General features: G+C 40.0%; 2 protein-coding genes across 2 annotated transcripts; one reads left to right on the top strand and one right to left on the bottom strand.

Annotated features, from left to right (window-relative positions):
- The first annotated feature begins 11,568 nt into the window (after positions 1 to 11,568).
- LOC133643276 (uncharacterized) lies at positions 11,569 to 13,785 on the top strand. Its single transcript, XM_062037749.1, has 3 exons — positions 11,569 to 11,952; positions 12,337 to 12,555; positions 12,860 to 13,785. Exons 1-3 carry the CDS (start codon positions 11,687 to 11,689, stop codon positions 13,011 to 13,013), a joined length of 639 nt encoding a protein of 212 aa, XP_061893733.1. The 5' UTR covers positions 11,569 to 11,686; the 3' UTR covers positions 13,014 to 13,785.
- On the bottom strand, positions 13,071 to 18,258 carry LOC133643275 (uncharacterized). The gene is made up of 10 exons (XM_062037748.1): positions 18,004 to 18,258; positions 16,837 to 16,947; positions 16,602 to 16,716; positions 15,575 to 16,425; positions 15,220 to 15,406; positions 14,856 to 15,104; positions 14,566 to 14,690; positions 14,152 to 14,198; positions 13,919 to 14,067; positions 13,071 to 13,791 (listed from the first exon to the last, which is right to left on the bottom strand). Exons 1-10 carry the CDS (start codon positions 18,163 to 18,165, stop codon positions 13,604 to 13,606), a joined length of 2,184 nt encoding a protein of 727 aa, XP_061893732.1. The 5' UTR covers positions 18,166 to 18,258; the 3' UTR covers positions 13,071 to 13,603.
- Between the last annotated feature and the right edge of the window lie 1,003 nt (positions 18,259 to 19,261).

The following is a 19,261-nucleotide window of genomic DNA, read 5'->3' as shown; positions in this document are numbered from 1 at the left end:
TTATAGAGTGCACAACTGCGCACACAACAAGGAGACGAAGCAGAAGAACGAGGAAATTACAGACATGGCGGCCGAAATGATATACTCATCATGAACGGAGAAGTTGAACAGGACAATACTGCCATCTAATGGATAGCCACTGGAACACTGAAATTCAAGTTGTTTTTTTTATTTTCTATGTAAATAAAATAAAAAAATAAAAAATAAATAAATAAAAAAAAAATATATATATATATATATATATATATATATATATATATATATAGCTAGAATTCACTGAACGTCAAGTATTTCATACATATATATATATATATATATATATATATATATATATATATATATATATATATATATATATATATATATATATATATATATATATATATATATATATATATATATATATATATATATATATATATATATATATATATATATATATATATATATATACCGTATTTCCTTGAATAGCTGCAGGGGCGCTAATTAATTTAAAACCTCTTCTCACTCCTGCGGTTACCAAAACCATGCGGAATGAGCAAGCATGCTCTAATTATTTTAAAACCTCTTCTCACTCCGGCGCATACCTTATCATTAAAAACACATTTAATAAAAAAAACGTTATTATGATCTTACCTTTACTTGTAGATGGGTCCATGTGCAGCTGCTTCTGATCAAAGGCAGTCTTTCTCATCTTTCTTCAATTTTAAAAGTCTCTGGAGATATTCCTTTAATTATTACCTCCTGCTTCGATTGAAAGTCCAGTTTAGAAAACGGTTTTATTTTAGATATGTAATCCTCCATGTTAAAAGTGCAAGCAAACAATTGCTGCATGATTGCTGCTTGTTGTCTTCTTCTGCAGTACCTGTCTCCTGCAGTACTGGTAGTCGCAAGAAGGATCACTAGCGCCCTCTACCACCTGGAGGCGGGAGTCATTTAATGACTCATATTTGACCCGGCGGAAGTGCCAAGCATGCGCTAATTATTTTGCGAAACGAGTTTGACCCGGCTGTAATTCTAGGCAGGCGAATACTATATTCCCGGCGCCAATTCAAGGAAATACGGTATATATATATATATATATATATATATATATATATATATATATATATATATATATATATATATATATATATATATAGCTAGAATTCACTGAACGTCAAGTATTTCATACATATATATATATATATATATATATATATATATATATATATATATATATATATATATATATATATATATATATATATATATATATATATATATATATATATTTATATATATATATATATATATATATATTAAATATATATATATATATATATATATATATATATATATATATATATATTAATATATATATATATATATATATATATATATATATATATATATATATATATATATATATATATATATATATATATATATATATATATATATTAAATATATATGAAATACTCGAGTTGGTGAATTCTAGCTGTAAATAACCACGCCCCCAACCACGCCCCCGCCCCCAAACACCCCCCCCCCCCCCCCCCACTCCCGACCAAGCCCCCCATCTCCCGATATTGGAGGTCTCAAGGTTGGCAAGTATGCTATAAGTGCAAATTAAAACTCTACTATACTACATACTATACTATGCAAAGCCAAAGCCATTTATCAACAACACCCAGAAACACCGCCAGGCCCAAGCTCATCTAAGATGGACTGATGCAAAGTGGAAAAGTGTTCTGTGGTCTGACGAGTCCACATTTCAAATTGTTTTTGGAAACTGTGGACGTCGTGTCCTCCGGACCAAAGAGGAAAAGAACCATCCGGATTGTTCTAGGGTGAAAGTGTAAGAGGCAGCATGTGTGATGGTATGGGGGTGTATTAGTGGCCAAGACATGGGTAACTTACACATCTGTGAAGGCACCATTAATGCTGAAAGATTTTGGAGCAACTTATGTTGCCGTCCAAGCAACCTTATCATGGACGCCCCTGCTTATTTCAGCAAGACGATGCCAAGCTTGGGATGTTTCGGGGGGGTTTTACGAGGCTCAACGTGACATTGGCTACGTCAACTAATGGCGGGGAATGCCCGTAACGCGACTGCTTGCTTGCAACTTTAACCACAACAATGAAGTGAGATGACCTGAAAACCCTCTTAAGTCGGGGCACTCTCAAGTGGAGGTACAGATAGGATGATGATTCTGGTCTTGAGTCTATGGATTCTAGAGTCCAACTTCTGTGCTGTGGCAACGTTTGAATGATGAAGAACATGGTGAAGTGTTCCTAAGTAATTGTACCCAACCATTACCACCAGCCAGCGCTCAGGAGTGAAGACGCCGAGACAAGCGAGTAATAAGCGGCTCCAACTCCTGTCCACACATAAACACTCCATTTTGTCCGCCAGTCACGTAGTCCGCCACTTGACAGCGCGTGTGGCCTGTCAAACTGAGCATTCTCCCTGCACTTTATCGAGCGCTGTCTCTCGCCTTCCCAGCCCGCCAGACGCCATCGCAACTGTCAAGCCCGATGAGATGGTCGGGTGATTTTTGGATCCAACAAAGGTGGCTTGTTTATGCCGTCTTCAGGGAGAAAAAATGTGACATTTGTAAGCTTCCTTCCAACCGATCAATACTTCTGCATAGTTGCTACTTTGCATGCTTCACTGAGGAGCGCCGTTTTGTCCTAATCATTTTGGTGGTCCTTGAACTCATCGTAGTTTGTTTACATGTACAACTTTCTCCAACGCTGCCCCAGAAAGACGTGTTTTATTCCACTCCTTCTTTGTCTCATTTTGTCCACCAAACGTTTTATACTGTGTGTGAATGCACAAAGGTGAGCTTTGTTGATGTTATTGACTTGTTGGAGTGCTAATCAGTGCATGACTGCAAGCTAATCGATGCTAACATGCTATTTAGGCTAGCTGTATGTACATATTGCATCATCATGCATCGTTTGAGCTCACTTACCGTCCTCTACTTATGCCCTTTGTCTATTTTAATATATGTATTTGCATGTCTCATGACACATTATCTGGATGTAATATTGGCTGCATTTTTGTGTGCCATGTTGTTCCAGACCACAGCAAACGTTAGCCAGCTTAGACTTGGACAGACTTTATTGATCCACAAGGGAAATTGTTTTTGCAAAACTTGCCAAATATTTTAATAAATCCATTAGAAGAAGACAGTTTCCTTCAACATGGCCATTCTAAGTCAGTCATTACCAGGAGTTATCTCACCTTCTGACAAGTTGTACTAATGTTTTATAATGTTGTAGAAGGAATACTACATTTCAACATTTCAAATCAACACACAGTCATTTTGATAGTAGGCTAATATAGCTAATATAGACACTTACATCATGTGTTGTCTTCATTATAACACTTATATAAGACTTTTAAAGTCATTTTGATAGTAGGCTAATATAGCTAATATAGACACTTACATCATGTGTTGTCTTCATTATAACACTTATATAAGACTTTTAAAGTCATTTTGATAGTAGGCTAATATAGCTAATATAGACACTTACATCATGTGTTGTCTTCATTATAACACTTATATAAGACTTTTAAAGTCATTTTGATAGTAGGCTACTATAGCTAATATAGACACTTACATCATGTGTTGTCTTCATTATAACACTTATATAAGACTTTTAAAGTCATTTTGATAGTAGGCTAATATAGACACTTACATCATGTGTTGCCTTCATTATAACACTTATATAAGACTTTTAAAGTCATTTTGATAGTAGGCTAATATAGACACTTACATCATGTGTTGCCTTCATTATAACACTTATATAAGACTTTTAAAGTCATTTTGATAGTAGGCTAATATAGCTAATATAGACACTTACATCATGTGTTGCCTTCATTATAACACTTATATAAGACTTTTAAAGTCATTTTGATAGTAGGCTAATATAGCTAATATAGACACTTACATCATGTGTTGTCTTCATTATAACACTTATATAAGACTTTTAAAGTCATTTTGATAGTAGGCTAATATAACTAATATAGACACTTACATCATGTGTTGTCTTCATTATAACACTTATATAAGACTTTTAAAGTCATTTTGATAGTAGGCTAATATAACTAATATGGACACTTACATCATGTGTTGCCTTCATTATAACACTTATATAAGACTTTTAAAGTCATTTTGATAGTAGGCTAATATAGACACTTACATCATGTGTTGCCTTCATTATAACACTTATATAAGACTTTTAAAGTCATTTTGATAGTAGGCTAATATAGCTAATATAGACACTTACATCATGTGTTGTCTTCATTATAACACTTATATAAGACTTTTAAAGTCATTTTGATAGTAGGCTAATATAACTAATATAGACACTTACATCATGTGTTGCCTTCATTATAACACTTATATAAGACTTTTAAAGTCATTTTGATAGTAGGCTAATATAGCTTATATAGACACTTACATCATGTGTTGCCTTCATTATAACACTTATATAAGACTTTTAAAGTCATTTTGATAGTAGGCTAATATAGACACTTACATCATGTGTTGCCTTCATTATAACACTTATATAAGACTTTTAAAGTCATTTTGATAGTAGGCTAATATAACTAATATAGACACTTACATCATGTGTTGTCTTCATTATAACACTTATATAAGACTTTTAAAGTCATTTTGATAGTAGGCTAATATAACTAATATAGACACTTACATCATTATAAGACTTGAACATGTTTTGTGGCTCCAGACAGATTACTTTGTTGTACTTTTGGTCCAATATTGCTCTTTCATCATTGTGGGTTGCCGACCTCCGGCTGAGGCGGTGCTGCTCGCCACTTGAATGGCGGGGAGCGTAAACATGCATTGTGTAGCAGCAGCCATGGTGTACATGAGACATAAACATGCATTGTGTAGCAGCAGCAGCAGCAGCAGACATGGTGTACATGTCCCACGTGCTCGGTGACGACACAAAGTCCTCAGGGTTGGGACGCGTGCAAAAATAAATGTGCTTTGAATGACGGGCTAAAGTGCGAGCATCCTTGATAATGCATCCCGCGTCAGCCTTTTTTTTTTAGCCCACGTGCAGTTGGACGCGCTCGCCAGGTGCCTCACAAGTGCAATCTGCTGACGCCCCGTGACCTTGTCAGGCCGCCAGAAGGGGGCGCTGTGATTGACTCCTCAGACAGCAGCTGTCTCCCGGCCGCTGAAGCCAAGTGATGTCTCCTTGGGACGAGAACAGGACACGTCCTGCTGCATCTTGTCAGCAAGTGGGGGGGGGCGGAGCTCGCCACAATTGTGAATTGGAACTACACCACTTCCATTTCAGCGAGCACTATTTAAAGCAGCCGTGTCCAAACGCCGGCCCGCGGGCCAAGTGTGGACTGCCGACGTCTTCAAAGTGGCCCGCGAGACCTCAGGAGTTTCATAAAGAATATTTCCGCAGGGAGATTTGAATAGTCTGACATTTGTGATACTGCTGCTTTGTCGCCAGCTAGTGGACAACACCAGTTTTTCTTGGTTGCTCTGAATGCTTAACATGTGCTTATATGACCTAATGCAAACAACCTTCCCTAGTCATCGTGAAAAAACACAAAATGTCACTGAACTTTGTGGATATTATAAAAAATATGTCCAATCCACATGAAACATTCAGTATTTACTTTTTAGAGGTGGTATAGTACCGAATATGATTAATTAGTATCACGGTACTATACTAGTGCCGGTATACCGTACATCACCGGTGGTCACTCGAACGAGTATGACGATCCTCCTGGTAGGGGTGTATCCCTTTATGGAGGATGCCTATGTGTGTGACTTTGTTTAACGTGGGGAGAATGGTGCACAGACAGTCACCACACCATCCTTGACAGATCCGGGTCAGGGTCCAGTGGCATGGAGTCCAAGACGACTTGGGACCCTTTTCTGCTGCAGCCTTCTTCCGCCATCGCAGCCGTTGTGGTAGTTCTTAAATCTATCATCTTCCGCCTGCTCCGCCGTTGAGGTCTTCACCGTATCCCTGGCTAGGGGGCAGTCAGGTACTAGACCTTTGCCAAGGGCCACCTGGGGTAACTGTAGTAAAGGGGTTAACCTTCTAGTGCCCCAAGACCCCATAGAGGAGCCTCCACTTTAACGTCATGCCCAGGACGCTATACCGTACAACCCTAATGTATACATACAGTATACAACATTTAAATGTCCCCTCTGGGATTAATAAAGTATTTCTGATTCTGATTCTGATTCTGATATGGATCAGGCCCTCAGTGTACAGCATGAAAATGAGTAATTGTGATAGTGCTGTGCGGAAAGCACATTCTGACCTTTGTGTGACCTTGTCTGCGTTGACTCTCTGAAAGTGTCCCTTCTCCCTTCTCGTCGCTCATTCAACAATACTATATTGTTCCCAGAGTTGCGTCATATGCTCTCACCCCCCTCCAAACTGAGCTTACTCCCACCTTGTATTCAGCGTATAAAGAACAACACATCTCTCTTCCTACTGCGCTCTCCTTCCATCATGTGCTATGAATGTGACCTGTGCCTTCAAATAAATCTAAGAAACACCATTTTGTTTGACTACTTGCAAATAATATTTCCAATACGGAGTCAACACAAAACCATTCTTGTGTAACTACAGTTTGTACTTCTCTTCTTGCCTTATTTGTGTTTGACTTTATTAAATGTTTGGCTAGAATTGTACTTAACAAAAGCAGTTTTCTTTGAAGTAATATAGATATTTATCAGACATGTTATGTGTTTTATGGAGGAATGCAGTAAATCATAGAAGTGGCAGCCATTGTTATTCAAAAGTAGTGATTTTGGATGGAGAATGGAATGGTTAGCCACAAGAATGGAATGGTGTGGTACCCAAAGACTCACAGCCCTCGTAATTGTAGCTGGCAACACAGGTGCGGAGCAAGATCATTGGGTCTTGGCTGTGGTTAAGTGGGCTTCAGTTGTGGTAGCATCACAGATGGGGGCCGCATGAGTGCTGCTTGTACTGGGGAGCTGCGGTTCATTGAGGGGAAACGTGAACTCCAACATACACGCTGACTCCTCCGTTCTCATATCCATGGCGGCTTTGCTGACAAACACCTGGAATGCAGCACCCAGGTACGCACTCCAGAGGTCAGAGGTCAGAGGTCGAGGCGGTCCAGCCGGGAGGGAAGGCGACATTTCGAGGCTTTCGCCGACGGGCTGGGCGGAGGGACAAAAAAATAAAGTTCGTCCGAATCCCCGCACTCTCTGTCCAGAGGAGGGCGGAGTTGGGCAAACTGCAAAGTCTCCCCGAGTGCGAGTGGAGGCGGTTGCCACGGTGATGGGAGCGGGAGGTGTGACCTCGACGACACGGAATCCTTCCCGCCTCCCGATTTTCGCACCTTTGAACTTCCTGTTCCCCTTCTGGCTCGCAGAGGACGTGTCAGGATGTCTCTCACACACACACACACACACACACACACACACACACACACACACACACACACACACACACACACACACACAGACAGATAGATTTCAAGGTTGCGTGAATTGAAAAGTGAAAATGAGTGGGATGGGTGTGTAACTGCCGTGGAGTCACATGACCTTGTGAGCTGGGTGGGACGCTGACAGGTTTATGGGGGATAAAAAGCTGCTCCTGGTGTTCAAGTCTCCTTCAAATAGGGATGATGTTTGATAAGAAATGATCGAGTTCGAGTCTATTATCCAATCCTCTTATTGAACCGATTCTCTTATGGAGTCCAGATAGGTTGTTGTATATGGAAAAAAACACAATATTTGGTTGAACAAAAGCTCACTTTTATTATATAAGAAAAAAATAAAATCTAATAAATAAATAAATATTGACTGTTACCCCCCCCTAAAAAACTAAAATTAAAAAAAAAAAATATTGACTGTTGTTGCCCAAAGTATATTAAGTGGGATTTTTCAGAAAAACAAATATATACAGTAACACAAAAACAAGCTGTCTCTGTGATCACTATAGGTGTATAAATAATAATATAGTGTTAAATAAAATCAGTCCCTTGGGCACAAAACTGAAAATTATACAGCTCTCCAAAAAGTGCACTTCTGCTGCTATTGGAACATACTAACTACAGCTATTGGAACATACCAACTACAGCTATTGGAACATACTAACTACAGCTATTGGAACATCCTAACTACAGCTATTGGAACATACTAACTACAGCTATTGGAACATACTAACTACAGCTATTGGAACATACTAACTACAGCTATTGGAACATACTAACTACAGCTATTGGAACATACTAACTACAGCTATTGGAACATACTAACTACAGCTATTGGAACATACTAACTACAGCTATTGGAACATACTAACTCCAGCTATTGGAACATACTAACTACAGCTATTGGAACATACTAACTACAGCTATTGGAACATACTAACTACAGCTATTGGAACATACTAACTACAGCTATTGGAACATACTAACTACAGCTATTGGAACATACTAACTACAGCTATTGGAACATACTAACAACAGCTATTGGAACATACTAACTACAGCTATTGGAACATACTAACTACAGCTATTGGAACATACTAACAACAGCTATTGGAACATACTAACTACAGCTATTGGAACATACTAACTACAGCTATTGGAACATACTAACTACAGCCATTGGAACATACTAACTCCAGCTATTGGAACATACTAACTACAGCTATTGGAACATACTAACTACAGCTATTGGAACATACTAACTACAGCTATTGGAACATACTAACTACAGCTATTGGAACATACTAACTACAGCTATTGGAACATACTAACTACAGCTATTGGAACATACTAACTACAGCTATTGGAACATACTAACTACAGCTATTGGAACATACTAACTACAGCTATTGGAACATACTAACTACAGCTATTGGAACATGCTAACTACAGCTATTGGAACATGCTAACTACAGCTATTGGAACATACTAACTACAGCTATTGGAACATACTAAGTACAGCTATTGGAACATACTAAGTACAGCTATTGGAACATACTAAGTACAGCTATTGGAACATACTAACTACAGCTATTGGAACATACTAACTACAGCTATTGGAACATACTAACTACAGCTATTGGAGCATACTAACTACAGCTATTACTCAGGAAAAGGCTCAACAGGACTCAGCTGGACCTGCAGAACTTGCTGACACGGAGCCTGACCTTGCTGACCAAGGACTGACAGCAGTGTCCGCGTCACCTGCTGTTGAGAGACTGTCTAGACCTAAGAGACATGTTCAGCCACCTAAGAGGCTGATTGAGAGTTGTTAAGAACTCTTGGTTTTTTCGAGTTGTTTAAAAAACAAAAGTGTTGACATAAATGTTTGTTATGATGCTTTGACATTTTTGCACTTGATTTCTTTATTGAAAGAACATTCTATGAAGAGAAAAGTTGTTTGCAAATGTGGTTACAATGCTAAAAAATGAAAAGTTAAAGCTAAAAAAAGAAATACACTTTATTGAGTTAACATTATTTCTTTATAGGGGGAAAGATGTGATGTTATGAGCTAGGGATATAGCAACTACACTACCCAGCATGCAACGGGAGTGACGAGCATGCGCGGTAGCCCCGAAAACGGGTAGTTCCCAGGGATTCAAATAAAGAACCAACTCTTTTTCTTTACTATAGTGGTCTCGATAACGGGTACCGGTTCTCAAAAAGGGATTAGAGTCCGAGGACTCAGTTCTTTTCTTATCGAACAACCGGGAAAACCGGTTTCGAGTATCATCCCTACTTTCAAAACACACTGAATGAGGGCCTCAAGTCAACTAAACGCCTGCTGTCCTATACATGGTCGCCGGCTGTGTGCTCTAAAAAAGCCAAACATTCTCCAATAATAAAGAAAACATTATATTTGTGGCTGTGGGCAACCTTCTAACAGTGGCGGGCCGTGCGTTTCCCACCTAGGCCTTCAGTGATGTCGACTTCTATGATGACCTCTCAGATGTCACCACATGACCATTGCTGGACAAATACTATACAGGAACACATGTACGCACTACTGGGCATTGAAACACATCAACAGTGTACAAAACGGGTTATTTTCTGGCGCATTTAAAAATCAATAAACCCGCATCAGCAATTCAAAGTGAGTGCCGCTGATATTTTTACTTCTAATGTAGTGTTTACTACAGCAGAGAAAGGAATCATATGGCCTCATTCCTTGGGGGATCTCCCGTAAGAGGAAAAGGGACAGGGTTATCCATTTTGCAATGCAGTCTGCCAAAAATGACGGAAAGTGCCACTTCGCATAGCAACTGACGCTGCGGTCAAAGTTGGAGTTGCCGCAAAACACATTTTAAGATAGTCAACACTCTACTATAGTGCACTCCCCCTAGTTTGTCACGTTTCATGTATCAGGTCAACCGTGACACATGATAGTACAGTACAGTACCTAGTTTTTCCAAATGGGGGGAAAAAATGCACATTAAGATGTTCAATATGTATTTATGTCAAATTTTTCTCACAGAAATGAGTCCATTTACATTTTTGGTTTGTTTATTTATTTGGGAAAACAAAGTTATTTACCTTCCAATTACAGTACAATACAAACAATTCAATAGCGATGAGAAATAAACATTTGTATCCTTTTAAAAGGTTACTTGTATTTTTATTATATATTATGATTACATGACATTATAAAGCCTGTATAGTTTTTATCGGTTATTCTTCAGTTTAAGAGCATGATGTTGTAGACAAAAGCCAAACATTTTGAAAGTAAATTATTGCAAATTCTAAGGTGTGGGACAAGAATATGTTTATGGACGCTCTAAAAGTAACATGTCTTTGTTATTTTCGCAGTTTTATGCATTTTTATGTAAAAACATTCAAAAATCACAATTGCAATTTTGAACAGAAAAATTGCAATTTAAATGTTACTCAAAATCGTGCAGCTTTATTCCTAATTGTTCAAGTTAAGGACTTGTGTGATTTGAAAGGGAGTGCGCCACAGGACTAGTGACAGAGTGCGCGTGTGTCGACAGGGCGGCTGCAAATAAGGAAAGTTTAGCTAATTGTTGATATTTTGGTTTTATTATTAAACATAAAGCTGACCCCCCCCTTGTTATGTTTGTTTGATACGCAGCATAGTTCTTTATATTGTGTTCAAAGTGTACACACTACGACTTATTACTATTTACATTGTTTCTTATGGAGAGATTGGCTTTTAATATACAAACTTTTCTATTTTCAAGAACCAGAATATATGTTCCAATTACGTTTAACATTTATTTGACTATATTTTATATTCTTTGTGTATTCTGAGTACAGTTTGAACAAATTACCGTATTTTCCGGATCATAAGGCGCACCCGCATGTAGGACGCACCCACGAAATTTTAGAAGAAAAACAAACCTGTGTTCCGTATATAAGCCGCACCATGCAGACTGTAAGCCGCAGATATATATGTTGTGAAATGAGATATTAAAGGCCTACTGAAATGAAATTTTTTTATTTAAACGGGGATAGCAGATCTATTCTATGTGTCATACTTGATCATTTCGCGATATTGCCATATTTTTGCTGAAAGGATTTAGAATAGAAAAACGACGATAAAGATAGCAACTTTTGGTATCTGACAAAAAAAAGCCTTGCCCCTACCGGAAGTAGCGTGACGTGGACAATTGAACATATCCGCAAAGCTCCCTATTGTTTGCAATGATGGCCGCCAGATCTGAGAGCGATTCTGACCGAGATAGCGACGATTTCTCCATTAATTTGAGCGAGGATGAAAGATTTGTGGATGAGGAAAGTGCAAGTGAAGGACTAGTGGGGAGTGGAAGCGATTCAGATAGGGAAGAAGCTGTGAGAGGGATAGAGCCATATCGCTTTGAACCCGACGCTGATGAAGACGGTCAGGAGGACGCTGCTGCTATTGATGCTGGAGGAGCACACGACATAGATCGCCTTGAGAATACAGAATGGTAATATGTTATTTATTTATAGACTAGTTTTAGTTTGTGGCCTAGTCTTGCACTGTTACTGTTAGTGTTACAACTTACACCCCAGGCCTATCTATACACTAAGTATCTATCATTGACACAATGTGTTACTGTTAGTGTTACAACTTACACCCCAGGCCTATCTATACACTAAGTATCTATCATTGACACAATGTCAAACCTAATTAATTACCCATTATTTCTATGGGCCACAGCTCCATATACCGGCAATACTAAAAATATGCATGCAGATTAATAAGATCCACAACAAGACAATGATAATATTAATTATTCCACATGTTTGCAGATTGCAGGTGTCAATAATATGAATTGATTTACAAATATTATGAACATTTCTATTTCCAGGTGTACATGTCAAAACTGTGTGAACATGGAGACAGTGGCTGAGTGTGTCTGCTGTAGTGAAATAGAGGCAGTGACCAGAACGATGGAGGAGGAGGGGGTGAAGACGTGCATCATAGACCACCATGGCTTTCCATCTGTGTGTCTGGATGAATGGGTGCTGCAGACAGCGTATAACGCCTACAAACAGCAATATGGCATGCTGCAGCAACAGCAAAATGAGTGAGGCACTAATAAGTTTAAATAATTCTTTATTCTATCAACCTTTGGAAGATAAGTCAGAATGAGCACTTTCTTATCTTATTCTTATTCTGTGAAATGTACTGTGCTACAATGCACATGACATTATATATCATAGAAGTATTACATAGATGGACCGTAGATGTCAACAATATTTACAATTTACTGCAACAGTAAATGACAAATGAATAGAATGCATGACAATGTCTTTTGAATCTCAGAGAACAGTGAGTCACTGTGTATCCATGTCCGGATAATAACAGCTGCCATCATTTGCTACTTGCAGGCGGAGACGACACACAGCCTATCGACAGTTTGTCCGCTTCTGCTGGGGATATCTGGGAAAGGACATAAGGGTGGTACTACCAGCTTGTGTAGTACATAAGATTAGGACAACATTCCCATCGATGGACTACACGGGGTTCCAAGACGTGCAGTGACTGCAACAGAATCTACATGGCCACTGTACTTAATCAATAAAATCAATCAATCAATCAATCAGTCAATCAATCAATGTTTATTTATATAGCACTAAATCACAAATGTCTCAAAGGGCTGTACAAGCCACAACGACATCCTCGGTACAGAGCCCACACACGGGCAAGGAAAACTCACCCCAGTAGGACGTCGATGTGAATGACTATGAGAAACCTTGGAGAGGACCGCATATGTGGGTAACCCCCCCCCTCTAGGGGAGACCGAAAGCAATGGATGTCGAGTGGGTCTAACATATTAGTGAGGGTCCAGTGGAGCCAGCAGGAGGCCACCCCGAGCGGAGACGGGTCAGCAGCGCAGATGTCCCCAACCGATGCACAGGCGAGCGGTATACCCCGGGTCCCAACTCTGGACAGCCAGCACTTTATCCATGGTCACCGGAATAACCCCTCCACGTGGGGGGGGGGGCAGAGGAGAAAAGAAAAGAAACGGCAGATCAACTGGTCTAAAAAGGGGGTCTATTTAAAGGCTAGAGTATACAAATGAGTTTTAAGATGGGACTTAAATGCTTCTACTGAGGTAGCATCTCTAACTGTTACCGGGAGGGCATTTCACACTTACCGAAGCGACTCCTGTGCTTGGCGATGGCTTCCTCCTTGTCTGGCTTCTCCAGTTCATCGCAGAGGAAGGGAGGCACATCCACAGTGACGCTGAGTGGTGTTCTCTCGTCAGGGGTCTGTCTGCAGCCAGCAACAACCTCCCTGATCAAGTCATCTACGTAGCCTGCAAAATACAATTGTACATGTTCCTGCTCACAACATAATATACTCATGGAGAGTGAAACTTGACAGTATTATTATCATGATACAAAGTGTCAAGTGTTTACATGTTTTGTGTCCTCTACACTTACGGTGTGTTGGCTCTGTCGCGATTTTCTTGACCACATGGCCCCCTGCTTTATACTTCGGGTAGCGTACTGCATAGCGCTCAGCACCCGCTTGTGTAGTGGCTATAGGGCGGCTCGAATTTTCGTTCCAGTGCAGCCCAGCAAGCAGGTTCCTAGGTGTGGTAACAGAATAATGTAATAATTAGTACTAAAGTATGGCACACACTAGTGACACTTAGATTAGTGTGGAAACATACCTGCACAGCATTCCGATGTATGAGAAGACATACATTTTCGGTGCGAACTGTATAAGATAAAAGACACTTTATTCAGTCATGCGTCCATACAATGTGTGTGTAAATTTATAAATTGTTTGTAAATTTGAATACAAATGTTTGTGTATTAAACTGTTAATAGTCAGCTATTAAAGCTTGATCTCCTGCAGTAATGAAGCTGTTTTGTTTTCAATGTTAACACCACGCCAGAATTGTTTGCAATCTTTCTCACCAAGATGCCAGCCACTATGTTGGACCTCCAACATTCTCTTGCTTACACTGACTGTATCAAGGCTTCATTTAGTATGCTCTAGTATTTTGCTCCCTGGCCACCAAAGTCCTAGTGGCAGGTGGTAACCACCGACACCACCTACAGGCGATCAGTCTAATTCTCACCTGTATGACAAGGCTATGGAACGCCTCCACCTTGGAAGTCTGGTGTTCACCCGACAGCATGGCGATATCTTTTAGCAGGGACTTGTTGTTGACCACCTCCTCCAGTTTCACTGCTGAGCGTGAACCTAAACATAAATTTAAAATAGAACAACGTTTCTACAAAAATGTTCCAGTCAACTTAAACTGGTTATTTACTTACAAGTTTATCTGAATTTTTTGACTTTCAAAAGATGTGCAGGAAAATACTGCTAGTCCCTCACTGCTTTCGGGCAACTTATTTGCCTACTCACTTTGTTTGAGCCATTTCTTTTGCCGTTGCAGTTGTCCATGAGTACAAATTGGGAAGAGGTCGCCATGGTCCTTGTGGATGTTCTGAATGTGTCGCTCCACAGACTTCCACTTGGCAACCAGAAGTTCCCCCTCTCCAGGCGGTGTAGACACTGCTGCCCAGTAGAGGTGGTTGATTATACTTTGCACCCAGGGCTTCAGGTCTTCACAGTCCTTATGCTTGGCGATGGCCTTCAGTTTCTTTCCGATGGCTACAAACAGAAAAAAACAGAAATTTGTGGATTAAATACAATATCGCATTCATCTGATCACTGATATGTACACACTACTTCACAACTTGTCATGCATACAAATAATCCAACTAACATTTTGCAACATGCCAGATGTCATAGCAGTGCCGTGTATTGGGCATGTTTTCACGAATCCATTTAGCGATCTGTCTGTGTCTGTCTGTCACCAGCACCCCGACATCCAGGTCCCAGCTGATCAGCAGTTCCACCATCCTCTTCAGTCCTTCCATCTCCATATGGTAGCTGCCAAGACATTCGTTGCTCTGAAATATATATAACAGAAAAGGAATGAGCAAAGAAAAAAATGAAAAAGGGGCTTAGTATACATTGAAATGGTTAATGTTATTAGACAAATTTACTAGGATAATTCTGGAAAATCCCTTATCTGCTTATTGTGTTACTAGTGTTTTAGTGAGATTATATGGTCGTACCTGTACAACCTGAAGGTCGAGAACCACATTGGCCACAAGCTCCATTGTGGTGTAGGTACCGAACTTGGCGCTGTGTCCCGGACTGTCTGCTCGCCCATCACCACCAAGGACGAGGGGTCGGCCTTCCACCTGCAGCATGGTGAGGTGCGTCCGTTGCTGTTCCTCCCACACCTTTTTGATGGCTGGCTGCAGGATGAGCTCCTGGTGGTTGAAAAATGTCCTCTTCACATACGTGACCACTCCGATGCTGTTCAGCACTTGCAACACCTTGCCAGAAGATGCCCCAGCGAAGAGGATGCCAGCAGACAGCAGGATGTTGCCCGCGGCATAAGGGCCAATGTTTGGCTGGCTGCTCCAACTACTCCTCTGGTCACATGATGCACATTGAAGAGTCATGGTCAGCTGTGTACCGTTCGAATCCCAAGAAGGGCTTATGTCCTGGCTGCCACAGACTGGACAGTGACACCACTTGACGAGACTCTGGAGGCACGACTCAAAGATGATGTACTTCGGTTCCTTGTGGCAGCCCTCTTCATGCATCTGGTGAGTACATGGGCGATCTGGCGACCCGTCAGATTGACACGGATCCGATGTCGTTGACTCACTCGGCACATAGCTGTCATCGGAAGAACCACCAACAAAAGGCGCAGTGGGACTTGATGCTGGTCCTTCATCAAACAATGCAGGAGGTCGTCGTAGCTTGGCTTGCATTCCAGACACACCTGGAGCTGCTATGTTAGTCTGCATCTCGGGGCTGTCAGATGGAGCTGCTACACTTGACAATGGGACTTCACTAACCCTGGCCGGCCGAGCTCTAACCCTCTCGAGGATATCTGGGGTCACCTGGTGTCCTAGCAATAAAATCAAGCACAAGTTGTTTTATATAATCTGTTAAAATTAAACTAGAATCACATAATAATTATTGTCTTTGAATCACCTAATTTATCTGTCTACTCTACTCTGCACAGGCAGCGTGCAATGTGTACTGTGATGTGCAGAATCATGTTCGTCACCGAAATAGACATACCCTTTGATCTATGATGTATTTTCCCTGTTTGGGTGCTCTTGCTACTGGTCATTGCTGTTGGTGCTGTCCCAATCGGTACCCAGTCCGTCTGGCATCCTTGTTCTCTTGTATTTCCCTGGAAATGGAGAAACAGCTACATGTAATATGGATACCTCATTTACATTAATTATGAATACTTTTGGATTGGGCTTGAACTGTAATCCATTTGAACATTGATTAGGAAAACAAATCGAACCTGATCTTGATCGCCCTCCTCATCAGGCAAATCTAGTGCCATTGCCATTGGTTCATCCACCGCATCCGCCACTGATGCCGTAGTCGTACTGTCCATGATCTGATCTATTGTCTGTAAATGTACAAATGTACAATACTTTATATTATTGTCTATTGTAATCTATTGACAGTATTGACACTATTGACAGTAATGTCAGTAAATGTACGATACTTTATACTGCAGAAGAACTTGACTAGAACTTGAAGCAATAATTATATGTAGACTATTTTATTGTTAATTTATTTCATTGTTCATGGAGTAGTCCAGTGGTTCTCAAATGGGGGTACGCATACCCTTGGGGATACTTGAAGGTATGCCAAGGGGTACGAGAGATTTTTTTTTAAATATTATAAAAATAGCAACAATTCAAAAATCCTTTATAAATATATTTATTGAATAATACTTCAACAAAATAAATGTTTAGAATTAAGTTCATGAATCCAGATGGATCTCTATTACAATCCCCAAAGAGGGCACTTTAAGTTGATGATTACTTCTATGTGTACAAAATATTATTTATAATTGAATCACTTGTTTATTTTTCAACAAGTTTTTAGTTATTTTTATATCTTTTTTTCCAAATAGTTCAAGAAAGACCACTACAAATTAGCAATATCTTGCACTGTTATACAATTTAATAAATCAGAAACTGATGACATAGTGCTGTATTTTTTTTCTTTTTTTCAACCAAAAATGCTTTGCTCTGATTAGGGGGTACTTGAATTAAAAAAATGTTCACAGGGGAAAATCACTGAAAAAAGGTTGAGAACCACTGGAGTAGTCTATGACTGTGTGTGTTAGTTTTGGTTGATTGATTGAGACTTTTATTAGTAGGTTGCACAGTGAAGTACATATTCCGTACAATTGACCACTAAATGGTACCACCCCAATAAGTTTTTCAACTTGTTTAAGTCGGGGTCCACTTAAATTGATTCATGATACAGATATATACTATCATATATATACTATCATCATAATACAGTCATCACACAAGATAATCACATTGAATTATTTACATTATTTACAATCCGGGGTGTGGAGGTGGGGGGGTTTCAACAATTGAGAACAAAGAAATGGATATTGGAACAGTGTAGTCTGACTATGAAAACTGGATATCAAGATTCTTACCCTCTTCCTTTCCCTTTTGGCAAATGCAGACCTCATGTGCCCAGTCTGTCCGCTTGTGGAGGGGGTCGGGTGCTCCGGACTTGTCCGTGGTCTATCGAAAATAGTTGGCTTCGCACCTTTCTTCAGCACGAGTCGACGAGTGCTGATTCCCATTTCTGCCATTCGCAAGGGACCCTCTTCGAAACATGATCTTTCGAAATGTTCGCTGCATAATACACTGTACTTCGTATGTGTCGTCCAATCCAACCGTGTTCGCTTGACTTCTTTGTTCCATAGTAAAGCTTGGCCGCCATCTTTTGGGAAAAGAAACAATGAAACACCGGTTGTGTTTTGGTTTGTGTTGCTACATCCAGCAGCAACACACCGCTTCCCTACAACTCTCTTTTTTGCAGTCTCCATTGTTAATTGAACAAATTTCCAAAAGATTCACCAACACAGATGTCCTGAATACTGTGGAAATTAGCGATTAAAACAGAGCTGTTTAAATTGGGAGGGACCTATTCCAAGATGACGCGTTCAACTGCCTTCGTCACGCGCATACGTCATCATACCGCGACGTTTCAGCCGGATATTTCCCGGGAAATTTTAAATGTCACTTTATAAGTTAACCCGGCCGTATTGGCATGTGTTGCAATGTTAAGATTTCATCATTGATATATAAACTATCAGACTGCGTGGTCGGTAGTAGTGGCTTTCAGTAGGCCTTTAACATAGAACTATTTGGTAAAGGTGTATTTACATACCTTAATTGTGCCTTAATGAGATGAATAAGATGTTCTCTTGTTTAAATAAGGTTTAAGATGTTTATCAGGATTTTTCATATTCTTGGAGTTTGAACAGGTTCCTAAAGTGGATCATTTTGAGTCGATTTTTTTTATCAATCCCTTAGCGAAGAAAAAAACATAGATTAGCCGCACATTTGTATAAGCCGCAGGGTTCCAAGCTTGGGAAAAAAGTAGCGGCTAATGGTCTGTAAAACACGGTAAATGATAGGTATGACTTCTGACTTGTACTCAAATTGGACTTGTAGAAAAGGGGACTGGTTTGAAAGCCCAACACCGAGGTGAGTTTTATGCCAGAGACCAAGCAAAGGTGGACTGGAGGCCTTCACAGTCCACAGGTGAATAGATGCTAGCGTCAGTGCCAATCAATCATCCCAGGTGACGTCCCTAACGTCACACGGGAGACGACGGAAGGCAATGGCTGACCTTTCCCGACCAAGGCTGAGACTTAATAATGTGTCGGCACTGCGGGGCAC

Source organism: Entelurus aequoreus, linkage group LG26 (genome assembly GCF_033978785.1).
Source record: "Entelurus aequoreus isolate RoL-2023_Sb linkage group LG26, RoL_Eaeq_v1.1, whole genome shotgun sequence".
Classification (NCBI taxonomy): domain Eukaryota; kingdom Metazoa; phylum Chordata; class Actinopteri; order Syngnathiformes; family Syngnathidae; genus Entelurus; species Entelurus aequoreus.
Note: the sequence above shows the minus strand (reverse complement) of the source record. Positions and strands in the feature narration are given on the sequence as shown.